Here is a 20,140-nt window from a genome sequence, read left to right on the forward strand (position 1 = left end):
TATAAAAACAGCGATAAGATCTCAGGAGATTAATATGTAAATATTAAGAATGCCTGGTAAGTGCATCACCAGAGAGACGCTTCTCCGTATCTGATCCAAGCCAGTGTTTTGCTGCACCATTCCAAGCTTCACTGCTTGTTTAGCACCGTCCAGTTTCTTTACAAGGAATTGAAACCTAAGCTGCAGAAACCTTAACCGTGGGCCATCAAATATTAAAGTGTATGGATGTTTTGACGTGTATGAAGGGAGGGTAGGGGCACCATTACTATACCCACGTATACACAGAGAGACTGATGAGGCTCTGGAGTCTGCGGCAGCCGCGTAAACTATTGAGATGTCTCGCAGATAAGCGAATTAAAGCCATTATTAGACATAAAGCAGAACAAGAATGCACAAGAGCTGCACTGATCCAGGATCCGTGCAGTTCAGTCAATGGTGGGAACGCTGAATGCTTCAATACGGCAGAGGTGTGAGATGTCCGGGCCTCTTACTCACACTGCTCCAGACTCAATAGTCCATTGTCTCTGCCGTAAAGTGGAACCTCAAACCCATAAGTCAGAGGTGGGGGTTTGGTTGGAGATGAAGTCATCTCGGCAGGAGAGCTGCTCGGCCACACACCTTTGTGGCTAGGGAACAGCTCCTAAATCCTGTTCCCTCACTGTAAATCCTCCCAGACGAGTCGGCCTGCTGCAGGGGTGATAAAGGTAACAATGCCTGTACCCAGCGTGAGTTTACATGTGATAACAACAATTTTTTAAAAAAAAAAATGCATATGGCGCTTTAATTTATTTACTCACCAGCTTTCATATACTCTTTTGAGTTCATTTTTCTTTCCCCTCTTGGAACAATTATTCATACACTTGAAAGGAGGAAAATGTTTTTCCAACTGGCTCAAGTGGATGTTAGTTCAACAAACACTGTTAGGACTTAATTTATACAAAGCACACTTTCATTTGGGAGCATTGTGGGTTGTGAAATAAAGTTCCTGAATACTTGCAGACATTTTATAAAGAATAATAAACATATATGTTCCCCTTTCCTTCCTCTATGCTCAGCACAGCATGTGGCTGTTTGTCTATCCTTATATAATTGATAACTACCAAATGATAGTGATCAATAAGGTCTAGCTGAAGCGTGTGTGTAAATATTTGAACGCAATATTATTTTCAGCGCTTTAGAATACAGTCCAGGACGACTTTTTTTTTACTCGGTTGCGCGCCAGTTTTGTTTCTGAGGCGCGGGTTCCTCAGCTGATTTATGAGCGACACGTTGTGTTTACATTGTAAATCCATTATCATACATGGAGCTATCTCCCACCCCCATCTTCTAAAATAAACAGGAGGGACAAGAAAGGAGGCCGAGAGGTCAGAAATCCAAGAGGCACAGAAGACACGCGGAGGCACAGAAGACACGCGGAGGCGCACAATCGGTGACCCCTGAAGACAGATTTTGTTATAACGCAGTGTTTCTGGGGAGGGTCCTGTCTCTGCTGGCCAACAGAGCATCTTTATAGACCCGTAGGTTTAATTTATATTATTACAATAAATGAGAACAATTTGGTTTTGCGTGTACTTGCGTTTTTTGTTTCATTTTTATCTTTTGGTTCAGGGATAAACAATCTGCGCGTAAAGTAATTTTTTTTTGCAAGCAGGTATATGAGAAGAGAATTTAAATTGCATGCTGATGATAATCCAAGCAGGAAAAAAAAGAAAAAAAAAGTGGAGGGGAGAGTGGGCGGCGTTTAGTGACTGACATTGTCAGTAATGACACTACACGGTGGTATATAAACTGGGAGGGACGTCAAACATCCTTCACTGGGAGTCACTATGCGCTGATGCTCCGCCACATGCTCACATCACTGTCTGCAACGCAAGACCCGCATCAGCACAGCAAACTCAAACAACACCAGACCGGCACGATGGATGGGCAACATAAAGACCGCAGAATGACTCACTTGTGGATATTGACGTTACTGATATTAGTCTAACCTCAAGCACTGGATAACTCGGTCTTTTCCAACTTCTTCTTCTGGATACGGATTGCGGAGCTGGATCTTGTCCTACGGGCTTTGGAAGAAGGATTATATTTATTCTGATCACTTTGTTTCACCACCACTCTTTTTTTTTTCGATCGCCACTATTGGAATAGGAGCGTTATTTGGTGGGAGGACAAACTGATTTTTTAAGGATACGCACATAAAACTCTAAAGGATGGCCGTTTGGTTCGCCTCTATCCTCGCAATAGTTATAACATTATTTACTCAGGTATATACACATATAAATTATCTTTACATTAGGAACTAGTTATTTCAAAAAAAAGAAAAAGAAATAGCATGCATTACTATTCTGTGCTCCCTGTTCATTTCCTTTCAGGTTTTGGGATCAGGTGTGTTCGAGATAGAGCTCCATCGTTTTCAAAATTCTAAAGGTTTGCTGGCAAATGGACTCAGCTGCAGCATGGCCGGCTGCAGGACTTATTTCAAGGTGTGTTTGAAGAACTTCCAGACGGAGGTGTCTCCTGGAAACTGCATATTTGGCAAAGCCACCACGCCTGTTCTGGGCACCGACTCGTTCAGCATCCAGCAGGACGCCAGGCTGCGTCTGCCGCTCAATTACACCTGGCCGGTAGGAGCACCTGTCCCACTATCGGCTTTTTTTTTTTTTTTTTTTTTTTTTACGCTGACACTAACCATTTACATAAAGATAACATTTAATACGATGTTCACATATCTTACAATGAAAATATATTTTCATTTTAGAATTGAAAAAATAAGAAAAAGAAAATCCAATTTCCTGCGAAAGACATTATGTTGAAAATAGACACACTGTTGCACTGATATTATGCACTGATAATTATGCTGATATTTTGATGCCATATATAAATATACATTTTAAATCCAGTAGATAGTTTTTAGTGTCATTAAAACTATATTCGTAAAGAAAGAGAAAACGGTGCAATTATGGCAGCACCCATTATAATACTGTCTGAGTGGTGGATTATTTACTCGTTTATTATATTGGAATTCTTTTCAGGATCCAAGTATTACTATTTCAGTCAAGAAAACAAATATATTAACAAATAACTGAATGAAGTTTATGTCCTATTTTCATCTTCACAGGGAGATTTCTCGTTACTTATTGAAGCCTGGTATTCTCCTGCAGCGGATCAGCCTGGAGGTGAGCAGAGACAAGCCGCGTCTCCGCCACTAGAGGGAGACAAGGCGCCTGTGTGCGGCCTCACGCTGCTTCTTTAACCTATCCCACATTTATAATCAGTAACCCCTTGCTGTTAAGTGCTGGCAAATGTATCTGGCGTTAAGCGTCACCGCTTCGTGTTTATGAGGATGCCTTGTGACTCACACGACAATCCTTTACAATCAAACCCCTCCAACACAATCGCACTTCCCTTGATTTATTTTTGGCATGCATGGGAAAGTGTACACGACTTGAGTGAGAAAATGAAACCTTGCCAAAAAAGAAAAGAAAAAAAAAAGTCCCCTTGACAGCCTTTTCCTGGATTTTACACCTTTTCTGTTAGAACATTCATAACAATTGTAATATGTGAAGGAAAGAGGAAATTTCAGTACTCAGATTGTGTATTGTTTTAAATGAATAATTGCTAGATGAATTAATTACACCACAGAGAACATTTAAAATCATGCTTCGTGTGACTCTGCTTTAAAGTGACTAAAACGGGATGTTTTCCTTTTCATTTTTTTTCTCCACAGTTACCACCAACCCCGATTTCTTGATTAGCTCTTTTGCCATCCAAAGACATTTGGGAATAGGGCATGAGTGGTCCCAGGATGTGCAGAGCGGGACGCAGACGGAGCTAAGGTACTCATACCGGTTCATCTGCAATGAAAATTACTACGGGGACACTTGTTCCATAATGTGCACTCCGAGAGACGACCATTTTGGCCACTACACCTGCAAGCCCGACGGGCAAAAAGCCTGTCTACCGGGATGGAAGGGACAATACTGCCAAGAACGTAAGCAATAGTAAAAGACACCATATGGACACTTTTCTTTGTTTGTCACTTAAAAAAAATGTCGCGATAAGTCAGATTTCAAACGAGAGTTGGGCTTGATAGCGCGTGAAGTTTGAATATATTTAACCTCATTTTAATTTATTTTTTAATTATTCCGGGTACGAATGCTGTAGCTATTAAACGTTATTATGGACACTTTTAAGGTTTTAAAAAAATGTTTAATATTAATATAAATATTTAAACTACCTGTTACACGATCACAGGTGTGTGTTTTCTGTGTGACACGCCGGAAATTCGAGGACAGGCCTCGACTTGCGCTTTCCCTCAGCTCGCGTGCGGTTTAAATCCAGGGCGGTGGTCGCTCACCAGCACGCGTCGGGGTTAATCGCGGCATTATCGCCCGCCACGCGCCACTAAACTGCGGCCTCCATTGTTGAGGCGGGGTAGAAACAGCAGCTGCTAACGGGGCTCGAACCGTCCACCGACAACAATGGGGGCAGCTGTCCCGCTTTTCTCAGAGCGAGCATCTGCTGCGGTCCAGCCACCCGTTAAACGGCGCGAGAGCGTGCACAATCAATGTCACACACGGCACACGAGTTTAAACTGAATTGGAATTGGTCAGGGAAGGGAAGGACGCATTTATTGGTGATGAAACTCGTTAATAGTTTTTGTAAATATAGCCTAATAATTAAATATTCATTCATTTGTTTTTACAGCTATCTGTTTGGAAGGCTGCAATGAAATGAATGGAAACTGCACGTTACCTGGAGAGTGCAAGTGAGTATTCACTCTATAACAAACTGAATTAGAATGTAGGGATTCACAAAATGCTAAGAATTAACATTTTGAGACAAAATAATTCAATAAGGGTGGGAAAACATGGTCTTCTGTGAAATGTTTTCACGCCACAGGGCTTTGATAGAACACATAAAGTAAATTATGCACTTTTTCTTTAGGTTTTCTTATTTCTTGTGTTTGTAACATGAATGTTCTGCCTGGGCTAACTGTCGTGTTTTCTTTTCTGTGTGGACAGATGCAGAGACGGCTGGCAGGGACTCTTTTGTGATGTGTGTAAACTCCATCCTACCTGTAAACATGGTACCTGTAAAGAGCCGTGGCAGTGCACCTGCAAAGAAGGCTGGGGAGGCATCTTTTGTGACCAAGGTGTGCGACCTTATCTGAATGAATAGTGCAGAGGAAAGAACCTGGATTAGATGTTGCTTAAAGTGAGGTTCCATTACTCACTTTGGTTCCGTTAGTAATGTTTTCGCCCGTTTGTTTACAGATCTGAACTACTGCACCCATCACAAGCCCTGTGCCAACGGGGCCACGTGTTTGAATACGGGCCAGGGCAGCTACACCTGCGCCTGCCTGCCGGGCTTCACTGGAGTTAACTGTGACTCGGAGGTCAGGGAGTGTGACAGCCAGCCCTGCCACAACGGAGGCCACTGCCTGGTGAGTCCGGAAGTCTCTCTCTCTCCTTTCCCACAACACAGGCCTTCCTGTTTTTGTTTTTGCGTCGGTCTATCTGCCTTGTCCAGGAGGATGCTATCGATTGTCAAGTCAGTAGATGACCCAGTTCACAGACCACGTACTGTAAATAGAATTCAGGCGAAGGATAATGGGGGTTCGTTGGGGCAGTCATGAACAGGATATGATAAAATAAAACATTTGACACAGAGCTTTTTGATAAACTTCAAACTTCTTTTCCCCCTGCAGGACTCTGAGAACGGCTATAGGTGTGTGTGCCTGCATGGGTTTGAAGGGCCGCAGTGTAAGCACAAGATGCTGACTTGCGCAGACACGCCGTGCTTCCACGGTGGCAAGTGCAAAGAGAGGGATAACGGGCACAGTTACATATGCGAGTGTCCAGCGGGATACACTGGACTCAACTGTGAGAAGAAAATGGATAAATGTACCTCGCTGCAATGCACAAATGGTAATACATCCGTTTTATTGCGTCTAAAGTAATTCTACACTTTATGTGTACGTGCATTAAAATGAATCTGTAATGCTTCACGTAGGTGGACATTGTGTGGGTCACGGTAACCTCGGACTGTGCAGCTGTCGCTCGGGCTTCACAGGACAGCGCTGTGAGATCAACATCAACGAGTGTGCCAGTAACCCATGTGCGAACGGCTCCACCTGCGTAGACCGCATTAACGACTACACCTGCACCTGCCCACCTGGGTACACGGGTCGCCGCTGTGACAAGCCCACAGACCGCTGCGCCTCTCACCCGTGCCTCAACGGTGGCACCTGCACCGTCGGAGCCAAAGGCCGGCCCACCTGCACCTGCCCCGCTAATTTCAGCGGGCCCCAGTGCCGGGACTCCAGCAAACCTTTAGCCAGCACCCCCAGTCCCAGCATAAACAATGACAAGCTGAACGTGGCAGCCATCATGCTGGGTGTGGGCCTGGTGGCCTTGCTGGTGCTTCTCTGCATGGCAGTGGTGGTAATACGTCACATCAAGAAGCAGAGGAGTGAGGAGCAGGACTCAGAGACCATGAACAACCTCTCCAAAGCTGACTTTCAGAAAGAGAACCTCATCTCTACTCTAGAGCTTAAGAACACTAATAAAAAGATGGATTTGGAGGTGGAGTGTCCCAGGGAAAAGTCTAATCACAAATACATCAACCACTACCACCTGGACTATAAATCCTCCACGGGGTACAAGGACGAACTGTCCCTTCTGGACAAAGATGAAAACTGTGAAAAGACGATAGAAGACAGAAAACATTTGAGTAGAATGTACAGGTAAGAGCAGAGGAAGAGATTAAATGTCAGTATTGATTTTAACATGGTATTGATGTTATGTCTGACTTGGTGTATGTATTCTTTACAGTGAAAGGCCAGAGTGTAGAATATCTACAATATATTCTTCCAGAGATTCAGTGTACCAGTCTGTCTTTGTAATAGGAGAGGAGAAAAACGAATGCATCATTGCAACTGAGGTAAGTTTTTAAATCTGTTTTACCTGAAATGATGCTGCATTTCTTGCTGAGCTTATTTCTGAGGTTTTTTTTTATTATCTTCTCCTCTTCCAGGTATAATAAATGGAAGATATTATTCACTGTCAACATTGGACTTCTTGTGGACTGTTTACAAGTGTGTAGAGACTGGGATTTATTTAAATGCAAGTTGCTGCTCTTGAAAACTTGATAACTGGATGGAGCTCGTGTGCTCTCTGAATGCAATAGGACTAAAGCTACTAACCTGCGCCAGAATGTAAAGACTGCGGGGAAATAATGAGCAAACCTGGCTCGTGGATGCGCCTTTTTTTTTTTTGTCCGACTCAGACCCTTTTCCTGCTCCGTCCAAGATTGTCCGAGGTCAACGGGCCGAGACGCTTGTGCCTGCGCGTTGATTAGAAGAAGAGGACTATCGTGATGTGCTCCTCTCCAGGCAATCGCAGTAATCGGCAATCAAACTAATCAACTTGCTGCCAGAGAGACCGTGGAGGGAGCCAGATTTTTCCGTTCCCTGTGACCTGCAATGCGCTATGCAAACAAAAACTAGCATTAAATCAAAAAAAAGAAAAAAAAAAAAAAAAGGACTCAAAAACTACTGAAAACGGTTCATTTGTGAGGGATATTTGGGGTCAGTTTTGTAAAATCAAATCCGTTTTTATAAAGAATGTATGCAGCCTAGATCACAAAGCCTTATGTATGTATTTAAGATGCCCTGCCTTATCTTGATTCCTTTGCACAGCGACGTGGAGGTAACAATTAAAGATCAAAAGATGCAATATGCTAAAGCGCCATGCAGGGAGGCTCATGATAAGGCCTTGTTTTATGCAAGATCACCCTTAAATGAAGACAAAGAAACACATGAAGTGACTATCGTACCAAGGACGCCTTCAATGAAAATTACTGAACCAATAATGTTATTTTGTAAGATTAGTATTTCATTAGTAATTTAAGTATATGGAGCACTGATCTTTCTCTTTCTATGTTTTATAAGATTATTTTGTATATACTGTATATTTATATGTTGAGATTAGAAGTATTGACTTGTACATCTGTTTTTAAGTCGAACGCCCCCAAAAAAGGTGAATTTATTTTTAAAGTGTTTTTTGTTGTTTTATTATTTGTTATAAAAACAAGAAAGAAGAAGAAGAAGAAGAAACAAGGAATACATATCTGGTACACTGTTTGTTTGTCACTGGTTGAGTGTACATGTGGTGGAATAGAGATCCTCAATTAAATGTTATGGAATCATGTAGAGACTTGATCTGTGTCAGCTGGCGTGGAAGTGTCTGTAGATAGATGCAGTCATATTTGGCCTGGTAGCTTTCCTAGCGATTCCACGTCTATGTCTGTGACATCTGTGTCGGTGTGATGTGCTAGCAATCATTCAGTGGACAGCAATGTAATTGGCAGCCATGTAAGGAAATGCGCAGACAAGAAGATATATATTTAAAGAATCTGTATGTGATAATAAAGAATCCTTGTGGTCTTTCAACTTAACTCCTCCTCCTGTACAGTATGTCTAGATCACTGGTAAACAATCCTTTTTTCTTTGGACTTAGGCCCACTTGTTTCTAAGAAAAGCCGAGCCGCCCAGCTCTCTCGGTCACGCAAACACATAAACTTGTGTTTCTATCTGTGTGAAGGCTACAATAATGCATTCTCTGACACTAACCCCAGCCATCCAAAGTGGTTGCACCCGCACCCTCTGGCCAAGTCCAGCCCTGTTCTTCTTCAGTAAGACCATTTTTTGACCTTTTTTTGTCTCTTTCTCAGACATGCTGCTTCATTCATAAAATAATGATGCTTCAGTTCTAGGGGGAAAAAACAAGGATCAGACAGGATGAGTTTGTCGGTTAGCTGTTGGCTGACCTGACGAAACTCACTGAAAATTGTGTAACAGAGGTCGAGAGGTCACAGTGGTGCTGCCTTCTAAACAGCCTGCTAGTATTTAGTGAGAACCAAAAAAAATAGTAAAAAAAAGTCTATTAAATATTTGTAAACCCAGAATTTCCAGAAAGTGTTTCACTTTAATTTAATCTAATTTTGATAATCTTGCCAACCTCAGATCTTTAGTGAAACACTTATTAGGGGAGAGCAGATAATGAGTTAGGAAACGCTGGTCTACCCATCCATCCATCCATCCATCCATCCATCCATCCTTCAATTCTCTTTAACTCCTTATCCCACATGGTTGCAGGTGGCTGCATCCTAACCAAACTCCCATGGGACAAGAGGCAGACTGCACCCTGGACAGGCCTCCAGTCTATCTCAGAGCTAAAACAGGCAACAACTGCCAAACTTAAGTTAAATTTAGAGTCACCAATAAATCCAACACAAAAGGCGCAAAGCTTTTGAGGAAAATCTACACTTTTACTTTTGTAGCATGAGCTTAGCAAACAGACAGCCCCTCAGCCAACAGCTAATCATAGAGCATCAGGTTGGTGTGTGAAGTCTCAATAACAAAGCTATGACTTTCACAACCACTTGGTGGCAGCAAGTTTAGTTTGAAGCTGCAAGAAATGAGTTCTCTCCTTTTTTTTTTTCTTTTTTTTTTACCTCTCAGCTCATGACATATAAGACAGAGGAAGAGACAGACAGAGAAATGTTCCCTAGAGGTCATGTATTGCCTGATTGTCTGAGTCTGCATGGGCACAATGGTGTTAGACACATCTCCTCAGAACATAGACACCTAATGAGCTTAAGAGAGCACAGATATAACAGTGCCGGCTATTTATAGGTAATGTGATTACCTGCTGGATGACCACGGACTGTTTGACACTTCAGGGTATACTAGGTGTTGTCACAGTTTTAAAAGGGGGTGACATGGTTTTATATTTATGATAAAAAGTATATTTCTCCATGATACTAATAATAATAATAAATATATGTGTTCAGTGTGCTCATATGTTACATTGTTCAGTTCAATTTAAAATCTATTATTTTTCTTTTCATTTTCGGAGCAGAATGATGAGTCTGTTTTCCTATACGCAGGAACTCCGAAAGTTAGAGTCACTACCAAGACGTGTTTTGATTGGTTTATCGCTAAGCCCCGCCTCTTCTTAGACTTAATTGGCCGAGCCCCTGTCACTCTGACGGACTCTGGACAACAAATACACGTGTTTGTGCGCCGGGAGAAACAGGGACAGTAAGGCAGATGCATTAGAATGGTTGCTGAAAACAGGAAACCATCAGCTGCTTGTTAACAGGCGGCCTGGAAGCCTTTGTCTCGTTTTTAAATAAGTGCCTACAATGAAACTCCAGGAAATTATTAAGCAGAAAAGCAGCATGTGGATATTTGGATATGGCTCCTTGGTGTGGAAACCAGGTTTTTCATACAAGAAAAGCAAAATCGGGTACATTAAAGGATACAAGAGACGGTTCTGGCATGGAGATGATTTTTATCGAGGGGATAAGGAAAAGGTGAGAGTTGTCTCAGAATAATGAATGCACTGTTATGTTTCCTTGATGATAATGTTTTCCATTTTCTTGTAATGTTTAATTAAACTGTATTTGCTCTCCACAGCTAGGCCGAGTGGTCACACTGGTGGAAGATCAAGAGGTATGTGTTGGTTTTGTTTTGAAACTACTTGACACTGTTAACAGCATCCTGTAATAAGAATAAAAATAAGAATAAGAAAAACCTTTATTAGTCCCACAATGGGGAAAATATTACAACAGTTTACAACAGCTTACAGAAAATGCAGAATAAAAAATAACAAGAGCAAAAAGAGTAGCTATAAAAGATAAATAATGAAATAGAATCGGATAGAAATATTGCACATATTGAATTGTAAAATATTGACTGGTGTCAAGCTGTTGTTAGGAGTTTTTACACCTTATGGTGTAATACTATTATAATTATTATATTATTATATTATAATAACTATTAGAATTGTTCATATTTTGTGTAATCTTACTATTATAAGAGACTCAAAACAACAGTTGGAAATGCAACAGTAGTCATAAATGACAAACAGAGGAATCATCCCAAAAAACCCGTTTTTGATTTTCTTATTAGGCGTCTGCCACTTGTCTGATCATGCCCTACTTTATCATCTCACTTTGATTAATCCATCGCCCAAACTTTCCACAAAAGACTTTATTCTTAGTCTCAATTTTATTTTTACTTCTGTTTATATTCAGTGAGTCATGATCGCACTTTACTTGATAGTAGAATATGCCTGTCTTTTTTAACTTCACTTCACATGTACTATATATCTCCATATATATCTAATATATATCTTGTATTTCCCTACAGGCTTGCACATGGGGGGTGGCCTACGAAGTGACAGAGTCCCAGGTGGAAGAGTCCTTCCAGTACCTGAATATGAGAGAGGTTGTCTTGGGGGGCTACATAACAGAGATGGTGGAATTCATTTCCCAGGAGAAAGGTCAGGACCCACTGTTGGCCCTTGTCTACATCGCCACGTCTGACAACCCCATCTACCTCGGCCCGGCCTCGGACGAGGAGATTGCCGCCCAGATTGCCATCTGCAGCGGCAACACGGGCCACAACATTGAATACCTGATCCGACTGGCAGACTTCATGAGGCGCTGCTGTCCCGAGGTGGAGGACGAGCACCTCTTCTCTATAGAGGCGGCTGTTTTGAACATTTTCCGTGACTGTGGAGGGATTAAATCTCTCGAACAAACATCACTGGGAGTGATGTAAAAGATTGCACAATGCACTCTGTATCATAAAAACATTTGTATATGGGAGTAATGGGAAATGAAGTCCTGTCGCACAAGTTTAAGGGTATTTGGTGCTTAAAAGAGATTTTGAGGATCACACTCTACTTCTGACCATCTAATTTTTCTTATTTAAATATAAACTGCACACACCATACCACATACTGTACACAAACTGAAGCAGACTTCTATTTTTTAATCTTATGATGTTTAAACTTTGGTTATAAAATGACATTGTATATATTTTTTAATGTATTTGATTAAAAACACAGAAAATCTGTATGAGGAAAACTGGCTTATTATTCTTGGCTGTTTTAACCAGTCTCCCCCTGTTCATCACTCATATATATATATTTATGTTTGCGGTTGAATGCTTGATGCACACTCATGTTCCCACATCACGTGGCCAAGGAATGTGGCGCTGGCATAGGGGAAATGCTTTGCCTCAGAGAGCTGTAGGCTGTCCAGGGAAGACGCTTTGACGTTGCACACATGTATGTAAAAAGAAAAACGTTACTCTGGACATCTTGTGGAGCTTTTCTACTCGCGTTTATTTGTCACAAACAGCAATCTCTAAAACACTTTCTTTCCAAAGGCAGGGTTTGGATAAACTCTCCTAAGCAGCTAAGCATTTCTCAAACACACAAAATATTTCAATTTTTCAGTTTTTCTCATTGTAAATTTAGAAACCCAAGGAGCACTTGAAGGAAAATCTAGAACAAAAAAACATACAGCCTGAACAGTGTGATGTTCAGTGGGGCTGGTGTTGTGAGTAACCTGTGTAGTGGAGCGCATATAGCCAGCAGTAGAGGCACGAGACCATGAGAGACTGCCAGCACACACAATATACAGAGTTTAGCCGAGAGGCAGAGGGTGGGGGGCGTAAATGTAGGGTTTCTCTTCCCGGCCGATCACATTGCTGCAACATGTGCACATGCCACATGTCAGACTGCAAAAAAAGTAGCCTTAACCATAGATAAACAAGCTCATATAGCAGACGCTGCTCAAGTTTTCCTAGAAATCAGCTCAAAAGTGGGTCAAAGGTTTGAGCTGCTAAAGCAACAGAGTGAGGGAACATGCAGTTCAAAGAAGGCTCTGTCCTCTGCCCACTGATCAGGCATAACAATATGACCACCTTCCTAATATTGTGTTGTTGGGACAGTTGGGACTCATCAGAGAACGGACATGGGCCTTCTGAGGGTGTCCTGTGGCGTCTGGTAACAGAATGTTATTAGTGGGGAACTTTGGGTCCTATGGGTTGAGAGGAGGGGCCTCTGTGGATCATCCCACAGATCAACACCTTGTGCTGTTTTCATATTTTTTGAGTTGTTCACAAACCGTTTTTGTGTGTGTGCCTGTGTCAGGCTGCGTCCTGTTAATGTCTAGTGTTAGTGCTATGGGGTGGGGGTGCCTGGTCTGGTCTGGTCTGGGTGGGTGGTACATGTCTAAGTAACATCCACATGAATGCCAGGTCCAAAAGTTTCCCAGCAGAACATTGTATTGTCACAAGACGGTCAATGTTGTTTACTTCTCCCGACAGCAGTTTTAATGTTCTGCCTGATCAGTGTAGACATAGATCATTATGACCTGCCATCATATAACTACAGCACTGAGTCCTGTGGAGGGTTTTTACAAGAATAAAAAAGGGAGAACTGATACACAAAGGAGCCGTTTGTGTGTCCCACTGATCAGTGAAAAACTGTTTTATATTCATTGGAAAGTCCTCCAGGTTCTCAGTGTTTTGTTTTTAGTAGGATCCAGATAGGCAGACGCACAACAGTGAGTCATGTATTGTTTGCCTGTGGTTTCCTACAGCACGGGACGGTAACATGTGGCACAACCAATGTTGTCTGTTACATCGAGTCCTGCTAGCAGATCACAACAAATATAAAGTGATGACTCTATGAATTTGATATTCCTTCGGCCTCAGCGTCCACGCCCGGCAATTAATTTGCTCTTTATTCATTGTTTCGTGAGCCTGCTCAGTCAATAAGAAGAGATTATTGTAAGAATTAACACAAAGGAATGTTTAGTAACTCTATTCCTATGACGTTCAGTTTCATCCTTTCACCGCCTGCACCTGGGATTATCCTCTCCACCCATACACTGTTTTTCCGTGGTGTCACTCAGAGGCGTTATAGTAGTGTTATTTCCGATGTCTTGTCAAACGTGTCGAACTTCAAAATCAACATTTTCTACCGGAATGTGGGCCGACTGCTGCCGCTTTAAACATCTGCTGCTTTATAAAGGCTGTTGCTAATTGCTCGTGGCCGCCAAAATGGCCATTTATTTATTTATGTGTTTGCAGTGAAAGCTCGGTCACGCTGCATCAGAGCATCAGGATTTACAACTCACTCTTGCACCTCTCATTAGAGCTGCAACAATAAAAATATATCAATCAATAAATGCCCCTCACCTCAGTGTCAGGGCTCTTCCACGAGGTGCAGAGGGAATATAAAACCTTGGGGTTAGAAGATACCGGTTCACGAAGATACACTGTATGTGCGCACATCTCCATATGTCTTGTTTGTTGTTATTTTTTCATTAAAACGTAGTCTAAAAGGCCACTAAATTTAAATACTTGCATACACAGTGCTCCTTATGCACCATGAACCCCTTATCAATATCATCACCCTACCTAACATCACTTGCTCTCCAGGCAAAAACATCTGTCATTAACCCTTAACTGAACACTGATTAGGAGGAACACCACAAAGTGGAGACTGAGGTCACACATCCCCAAAAACACTGCTTCTACAGCATGCATTTAGGAGCCTCCACCTGCATGCTAATGTGCACCCAGTCTGAACCCTGACCCTTGGCCTTGGCTCGGTCAGTGGAGGGCTGAAGGTCGCCCTGGAGGAGCGTTAAAGAGAAAGCGATTGGGCCGCTAATGGAGTCCATCCGCTTCAGAGCCCCAGCGCCGTCAACATGGGGAGGTCAGATCTGTCCGCCAAGGGTCACCTCACCACTCTCTGGGCACTTGCCGGTGGACATGAGAGCTGTGCGGTCATGGAGGTGACTTCACCGCAAAAGGAAAACCGTCCATTAATAAAGCTCAAACAATGGGTAATGATTTGGCAGTAAAGCGCATGTCTTCTTTCAACCCTACATCAATCAACAAAATAGAACGCTAATATTCCATATGGTATGTATTTCACTAAGGGGGCAGCTCACATCAAAAGACAGAGAGTGGTTTGTGGCTTGGGCATGAGCTGCTGATCGTCTGGTTTCGTGCCTCAGAAGAGCACAATTTGGACTCATCCATCATCGCGCGATGATCAACACTATTCTTTAATCCATTCATCATCACTCGTGGTTGATGTGAAAATTGTTTCTTCTCATCCAAACAGAACATGACTCAAGCCCTCTGGATCTTTTAATCCAGAGGGCTTGCGGACTGAATCAGGCTTGACAAAATTAAAGCCGCAGCCCCCTGCTTCATTAGTCTCCTCTACCCCAGACGAACGGCACTTTTGCCGCTCTTAATTTCATTTCCCTAATCTCATTTACACCGAGACCCACAGCAGCTGCCTGGGCCTGGTCGCTGGGTGTCAGACCTTGAATGGAATACGGCTTGGCGAGCTCAGTCTGTGAGTTTTGACTCGAAACCTCACAAGTAAAAATGTTCCGTATGATGTAAAATCACAACCTGGAGTCCTCGTGACACTAACCTGCTAATGTGCAGCAGGTGTTAGCATGCTAACGTTTGTTGATAAGCACTAAATAATCCTATGTTCTAAAATATCAAACTGACAAGTAAGTGGTAACTTCCCGAGCGAGTGTGACGCATTTATTAGCAGTCGGGAATTTATTTCCCAGGTGTTTATTATGTTTGTTTCAGCTGTACTGGTTGTGAGGCACGACACTAATCTAGACCTCCCATTAAATGATACTTGAGCTAACAGCGGTATTAAGGGGGAGGACAAGTAGCATTGTGTAGCTAGTCTGGTTTGCACGAGTGCCAAAAAACATTTGAGCGCCACTCATTCAATGCAAGCAATGCAGAGGACTCTGTATGAACCTGTGTAGGTGCAAATGTCAAGGTGTGTTGCTCAGTGCGGCCCTGTTTCTACTTTGGCAGCATCAACTGCCCTAGTCCTCATGAAATATACACCTCTTGTGGTGTAAACTTTGTGAAGCAGGTGTTTCTTTTTTCTTCTGCTCAGCGGCTAACTCCAGTGCCTCAGTTGACATACTGCACACTACGAAGTCAGCTTTATTTGCCATGTATACATGTACACATGCGAGGAGTTTGTTATCTGCCTTTAACCCGTCTATTTGTACACACAGAGAGTTCACCTGGAGCAGTCAGCAGCCATTCAAGGCTCACAGGGAGGCATCACAGGGGAGGTGTAGGTGCTTGCTCAGGGCACCTCAGCAATGGACATGGGGGGAGGGTTCAAACAAGTGACTTTATGTTCCCAAAGCTGCTTCTCTAACCACTACTGCACAGATCAAATATACTAATGATCAAAAGAAACACTAACGGGTATCAATGTAGTGTGTACACACTGTGCTAGCAGGAGCAGCTGCTTGTTTTGGGAAAAGCAACACCCAACACAGCAGACTGTTCCCCATGACCGAGCAACTCAACAAAGATGTCTCCAACGTTACAATGTGTTCTGCTTACTTTGTAATTGAAATTATAACGTGCGCCAAAAAGAACACGCTTGCACAACATGTCCGGGGGCCACTCCACAACCGCTATGAGAGTTAAGCAGCTGATGACGGCAGATGGTGAAATCAGGGACAGCCAGGACGTCAACAAATGACAAGGGTGACAAGTTTTTAAGGTGCGGTCGAAATCTTCTTCCCTGAATTTAGGATTTAATTGCTAAGTGACATGCCTCACAAGGTGTGTGTAGGAATTTCCTCTATGTGTGAAAATGGGAAGTAGATTTCCTTGGGGGTCTTAAGGCTCAGTGGAAGTGATGCAGACGGGGGATAGGCCTCCAGCACCCCCTGTTGGTAGAAATGAGCTGTATTTGAAGAGCAAGAGGTTTAAAATGTGTAAAAATAATAATATATGGTGGAGAAAAACATTATAGGTGTAGGTGACTGGCATAATGAAGCATAATGATGTTTATGTCTCGATGCATTACATTAACAAACATCTTGGTGGATTATTGGTCTGGACTGTTAACATGGTTCGTATTACTGTTATGTACCAAACACTAAGGCAACCGCATGCGTAAACATTCTTGGCAAGTAAAATAGGTCTGATTTTGGTTTCGATGTTCTCTGCTTTGTGTCTTGTCACAGTAAGGTGCACATGTGAAGCCAAAACAGAGAACAGTATGCACCAAGTCAGGACCTAGCCTAAGAGGAATGCAGTAACACACCTGTACTTTGTCTGCTGTGACAAGTGGAGAGATAGACCGTTAATATGTCTAACATAACACGCAGACCTTGTGTCAAATGGCTCTCTGACATATTGGGTAATTTTGGATGTTGAAGGTGCACTTTAAAGACGGCCAGTCATCATGAGAGCTAACAAGTTCACAGGTACCCTGACTCACTTTCTTAGCCAGAATCAAAAGGCCCTGGAGACTTCCTGCCATTTTTCTCTGGAGTGTTTTCTCTCAACGAACAGGAAAGGCAGTTCGGTTTCCCACACACTCACAGAGCGTCCATATCAGTGCCATGTCACAGGGCTGCAGCCAAAAAGCAAGCAGCTGGAGTGTCACTGTGACAGTCTCAGGGGCTTTGTGCTCCGGTATTGCACTTAACTGGCAACGTTGGTCTGCATGTTCTTAAAGTAAATAGTGTCTTTGCAATATTATGCCCACAACCTCTCAGCTGAGATGAGTTTGTGACGATGCTTTGTGCCTGTTTGGGAAGTTTTATCCCTCTAGAAAGATCAGGTTCTCATGTTAATCAGCCATTTGCGACAACGCTTCCTGTTTGACTAGATTCTAATCGGGCCGTGCAAGAACATACGCTGCTGCGTGGACTGATGTCGAGCCAATTGGAACTAAAATAAGACGAAAACACAGATGCTTCAAAGGCCAAAGGGTGAGACCCCTGTGGATGTTGTTATCACTTCCCTGTAATGCACTGGATCAAACATTCAGACGCTGATTCTGTTTGTTTGTTAAGTGGAATCCTCACGACTTTAATAGTTTCAAAAGAAAATATTCAAGATTCAGGATTCAAAGAGTTTATTGTCATGTGCACAGTGTAGAAACATGTTTCCCTGTACAGTGAAATTCTTCTTTTGCCGTCCCCCCAAATGCCTAATATTAAAAAAATCTTAGAAATAGAATATAAAAGATAAATGTCAGACAAAAATATAACTACTGTAAATATCGATGTGCAATACATAGTAATGTTTATGTCACTGGTGATTAATTTAAGGTTTAACTCGTTTGCATAATCAAATCTGACTCACATTTAAAACAACAGGCTTAACCTTTTTGCCATGACATAAACTTCGATGTGAAATGACGCTGGTCAACATTCCAGATGTCAACCATCATCATTAAAAATCGAGACAAGCTGTCCTTTGAGATGTTGTGAAGATTATCGCCGCATGTCCACGCAGACTGGAACCAGACTCACCCACCTTAAACACGACACTGTAATTACACGACACACCTGCTAATGGAACACCGTGGAGCCTTACTGAACAATTGATCCGCGGTAATCCTCTTGCCGAACTTGAGTTTTGCTTGACATAAAGAGGCAGGAGGAGGCAGCAGTGAAAAACAAAACAAAATATACGTGCAAGCACCTTTAAGGTTCGGTAATTATCAACTTATCAGTTTAAGAGGGAGTAACTGCCCACGGGCAAGTTGTGGTGCCGCACACAAACACAGAATAAAACACTATGTACTGTTTGTAGCAAACAAGATGGAACATGTTAATTAGAAAGGTTTATAGGTGCTGGGTGCTGGAGGGATTGTTAGCGTTCGTTACAGCCAGGCTAACTGTTTACACCTACTACCAGTCTTTATGCTAAGCTAATCTGTTGCTGGCTGTATCCCTGTACTTACCATCCAAACAAGAGAGAAGCAACTTTAAAAGTATTCCTTTTACCCCATTACATGTAGGATGTTATAATCAGATTGAATGCTGTTAGACTTAATTCACTCAGTATTATTATTATTAATTATTGTTTGACTATAGAAAAAAGCAAAATAAAGGGCGACTCAAAGCCTACACATGACCGTAAGAGCATTTTTAAGGCCCCAAAAATGTGATTATAAAAGAAAAGATGAATATTTATTACTCAGTGTACCGTATTAAGTTAATCACCACTCCACTCCCACTTCATCAGAATCGCGTGAGTTAAGATCTGGCTGACAAATCAAGGAGGCGCTTCTTCCATGGAACTGTTGGAAAAAAACAGTTGCGTTCATGTGTAGGTTTCCATTCCTCATAGTCATAAGCTGATTGAGAAAATATAAATGTGTGCCAGATTAATCCATTTATTAATTGAAAAGGCACGTTCCCATGGTCACAGTCACTCAGCAGATCAGTTGAAAGACACTTTTTTTTTTTTTTGATGTTTGCTGGAGTAGGGCTACTGATATAAGGACAGAGGACCCCCTGTGACGCTCTCTGGAGGGTAAAGTAGGATTAGTCCGCTGCTTCTGGACCCCTGCCAGGGTTTAATGGAGCAGGAGTAACTATATTGACAGGGGGGGTGTTTGCTGGCCAACAAAAGCCCCAAAACACTTAAGCTTTACTTAAAAATTGGGACAGGCTGACTTACCCTAAGCTGGTTCACATCCAAATGATACATCACTGGTTATAACATTAATTCAGATTAACTTCAAATCCACTGATCCAGAAAAAAAAAAAAAAAAAAAAAGCATGGCAGTACATCCCGAGTCACACGATTACAATGGATTCATAGATGTAGTTTATGCTTTCCTGCAGTAACTGGCTACAAGTCAAGAATGTGAACAACAGAGTTGGGCTGGGAGGTACGGCAGGGGTGAGAGAGATCCACACAGGAATGAATTCCCATGAATCACTTGGTGCAGTGGCCGCAAGGTGCTAGAATTTGAGTTGACCTGAGAAGGAGCTGTATCCTGTTGCTAATAAACTGGAAAGATACATGGAGTACTCTCTCATCGCACGCCTAAAACAAGAAATTATCCAGGACAATATAAGGACAAAGCTGTGCATTTAAGCAATAGACAGAAATAGATTAACTACTGGATGGATTGTTGTGGGATCTGGTACAGACATTCAGTGTCTCCTGAGGATAAATCCTAATCACTGGTGATCCTCTGACATTTTCCGCAACACCACGAGCACTTCAAATCTGTTTCTTATCCTGAAAAGTATCTCTCCTATCGACAGATTAGCACAGAAACTGATTTGCATAGACTTGCGTCTTGTGCAGTCATTCCTGGTCCTCAGAGGATTAATTCTAAGGACATGGTTTCGCTAAACTTTTGTGGAACGCAGCCAATTGTTAAAGATGATCTATTGCACTGAAAATATCCCAATAGCTACCTGACAGATTTGCACA

The 20,140-nt window shown here is 42.3% G+C and overlaps 2 protein-coding genes across 3 annotated transcripts; both read left to right on the top strand.

Annotated features, from left to right (window-relative positions):
- Positions 1 to 1,862: 1,862 nt before the first annotated feature.
- On the top strand, positions 1,863 to 8,460 carry LOC311505715 (delta-like protein 4; the record flags this gene model as incomplete). 2 transcript variants are annotated; one of them, XM_084569438.1, is made up of 11 exons in its annotated part: positions 1,863 to 2,264; positions 2,373 to 2,624; positions 3,119 to 3,176; positions 3,728 to 3,991; positions 4,708 to 4,768; positions 5,025 to 5,155; positions 5,277 to 5,446; positions 5,711 to 5,930; positions 6,016 to 6,748; positions 6,837 to 6,945; positions 7,039 to 8,460. In XM_084569438.1, exons 1-11 carry the CDS (start codon positions 2,211 to 2,213, stop codon positions 7,042 to 7,044), a joined length of 2,058 nt encoding a protein of 685 aa, XP_084425564.1. In that variant the 5' UTR covers positions 1,863 to 2,210. The 2 variants fall into 2 exon arrangements, with proteins under 2 accessions (XP_084425564.1, XP_084425563.1); XM_084569437.1 differs by lacking the exon at positions 7,039 to 8,460 and having other exon boundaries at positions 6,837 to 6,957.
- Positions 8,461 to 10,114: 1,654 nt separating this feature from the next.
- Positions 10,115 to 11,891, top strand: LOC311505360 (glutathione-specific gamma-glutamylcyclotransferase 1-like). The gene is made up of 3 exons (XM_084568878.1): positions 10,115 to 10,383; positions 10,487 to 10,522; positions 11,222 to 11,891. The coding sequence occupies exons 1-3, from the start codon at positions 10,213 to 10,215 to the stop codon at positions 11,633 to 11,635; spliced, it is 621 nt and encodes a 206-aa protein (XP_084425004.1). The 5' UTR covers positions 10,115 to 10,212; the 3' UTR covers positions 11,636 to 11,891.
- The last annotated feature ends 8,249 nt before the right edge of the window (positions 11,892 to 20,140 follow it).

The sequence above is a fragment of the Chelon labrosus genome, assembly GCF_963514085.1.
Source record: "Chelon labrosus genome assembly, chromosome: 20".
Classification (NCBI taxonomy): domain Eukaryota; kingdom Metazoa; phylum Chordata; class Actinopteri; order Mugiliformes; family Mugilidae; genus Chelon; species Chelon labrosus.

Bases quoted from the DNA above. Each gene is read 5' to 3' on its own strand.
- LOC311505360 (XM_084568878.1), top strand. From the start codon at position 10,213: ATGAAACTCCAGGAAATTATTAAGCAGAAAAGCAGCATGTGGATATTT. The intron at 10,384-10,486 runs GTGAGAGTTGTC...TGCTCTCCACAG, and splicing joins ATCGAGGGGATAAGGAAAAG to CTAGGCCGAGTGGTCACACT. The intron at 10,523-11,221 runs GTATGTGTTGGT...ATTTCCCTACAG, and splicing joins CACTGGTGGAAGATCAAGAG to GCTTGCACATGGGGGGTGGC.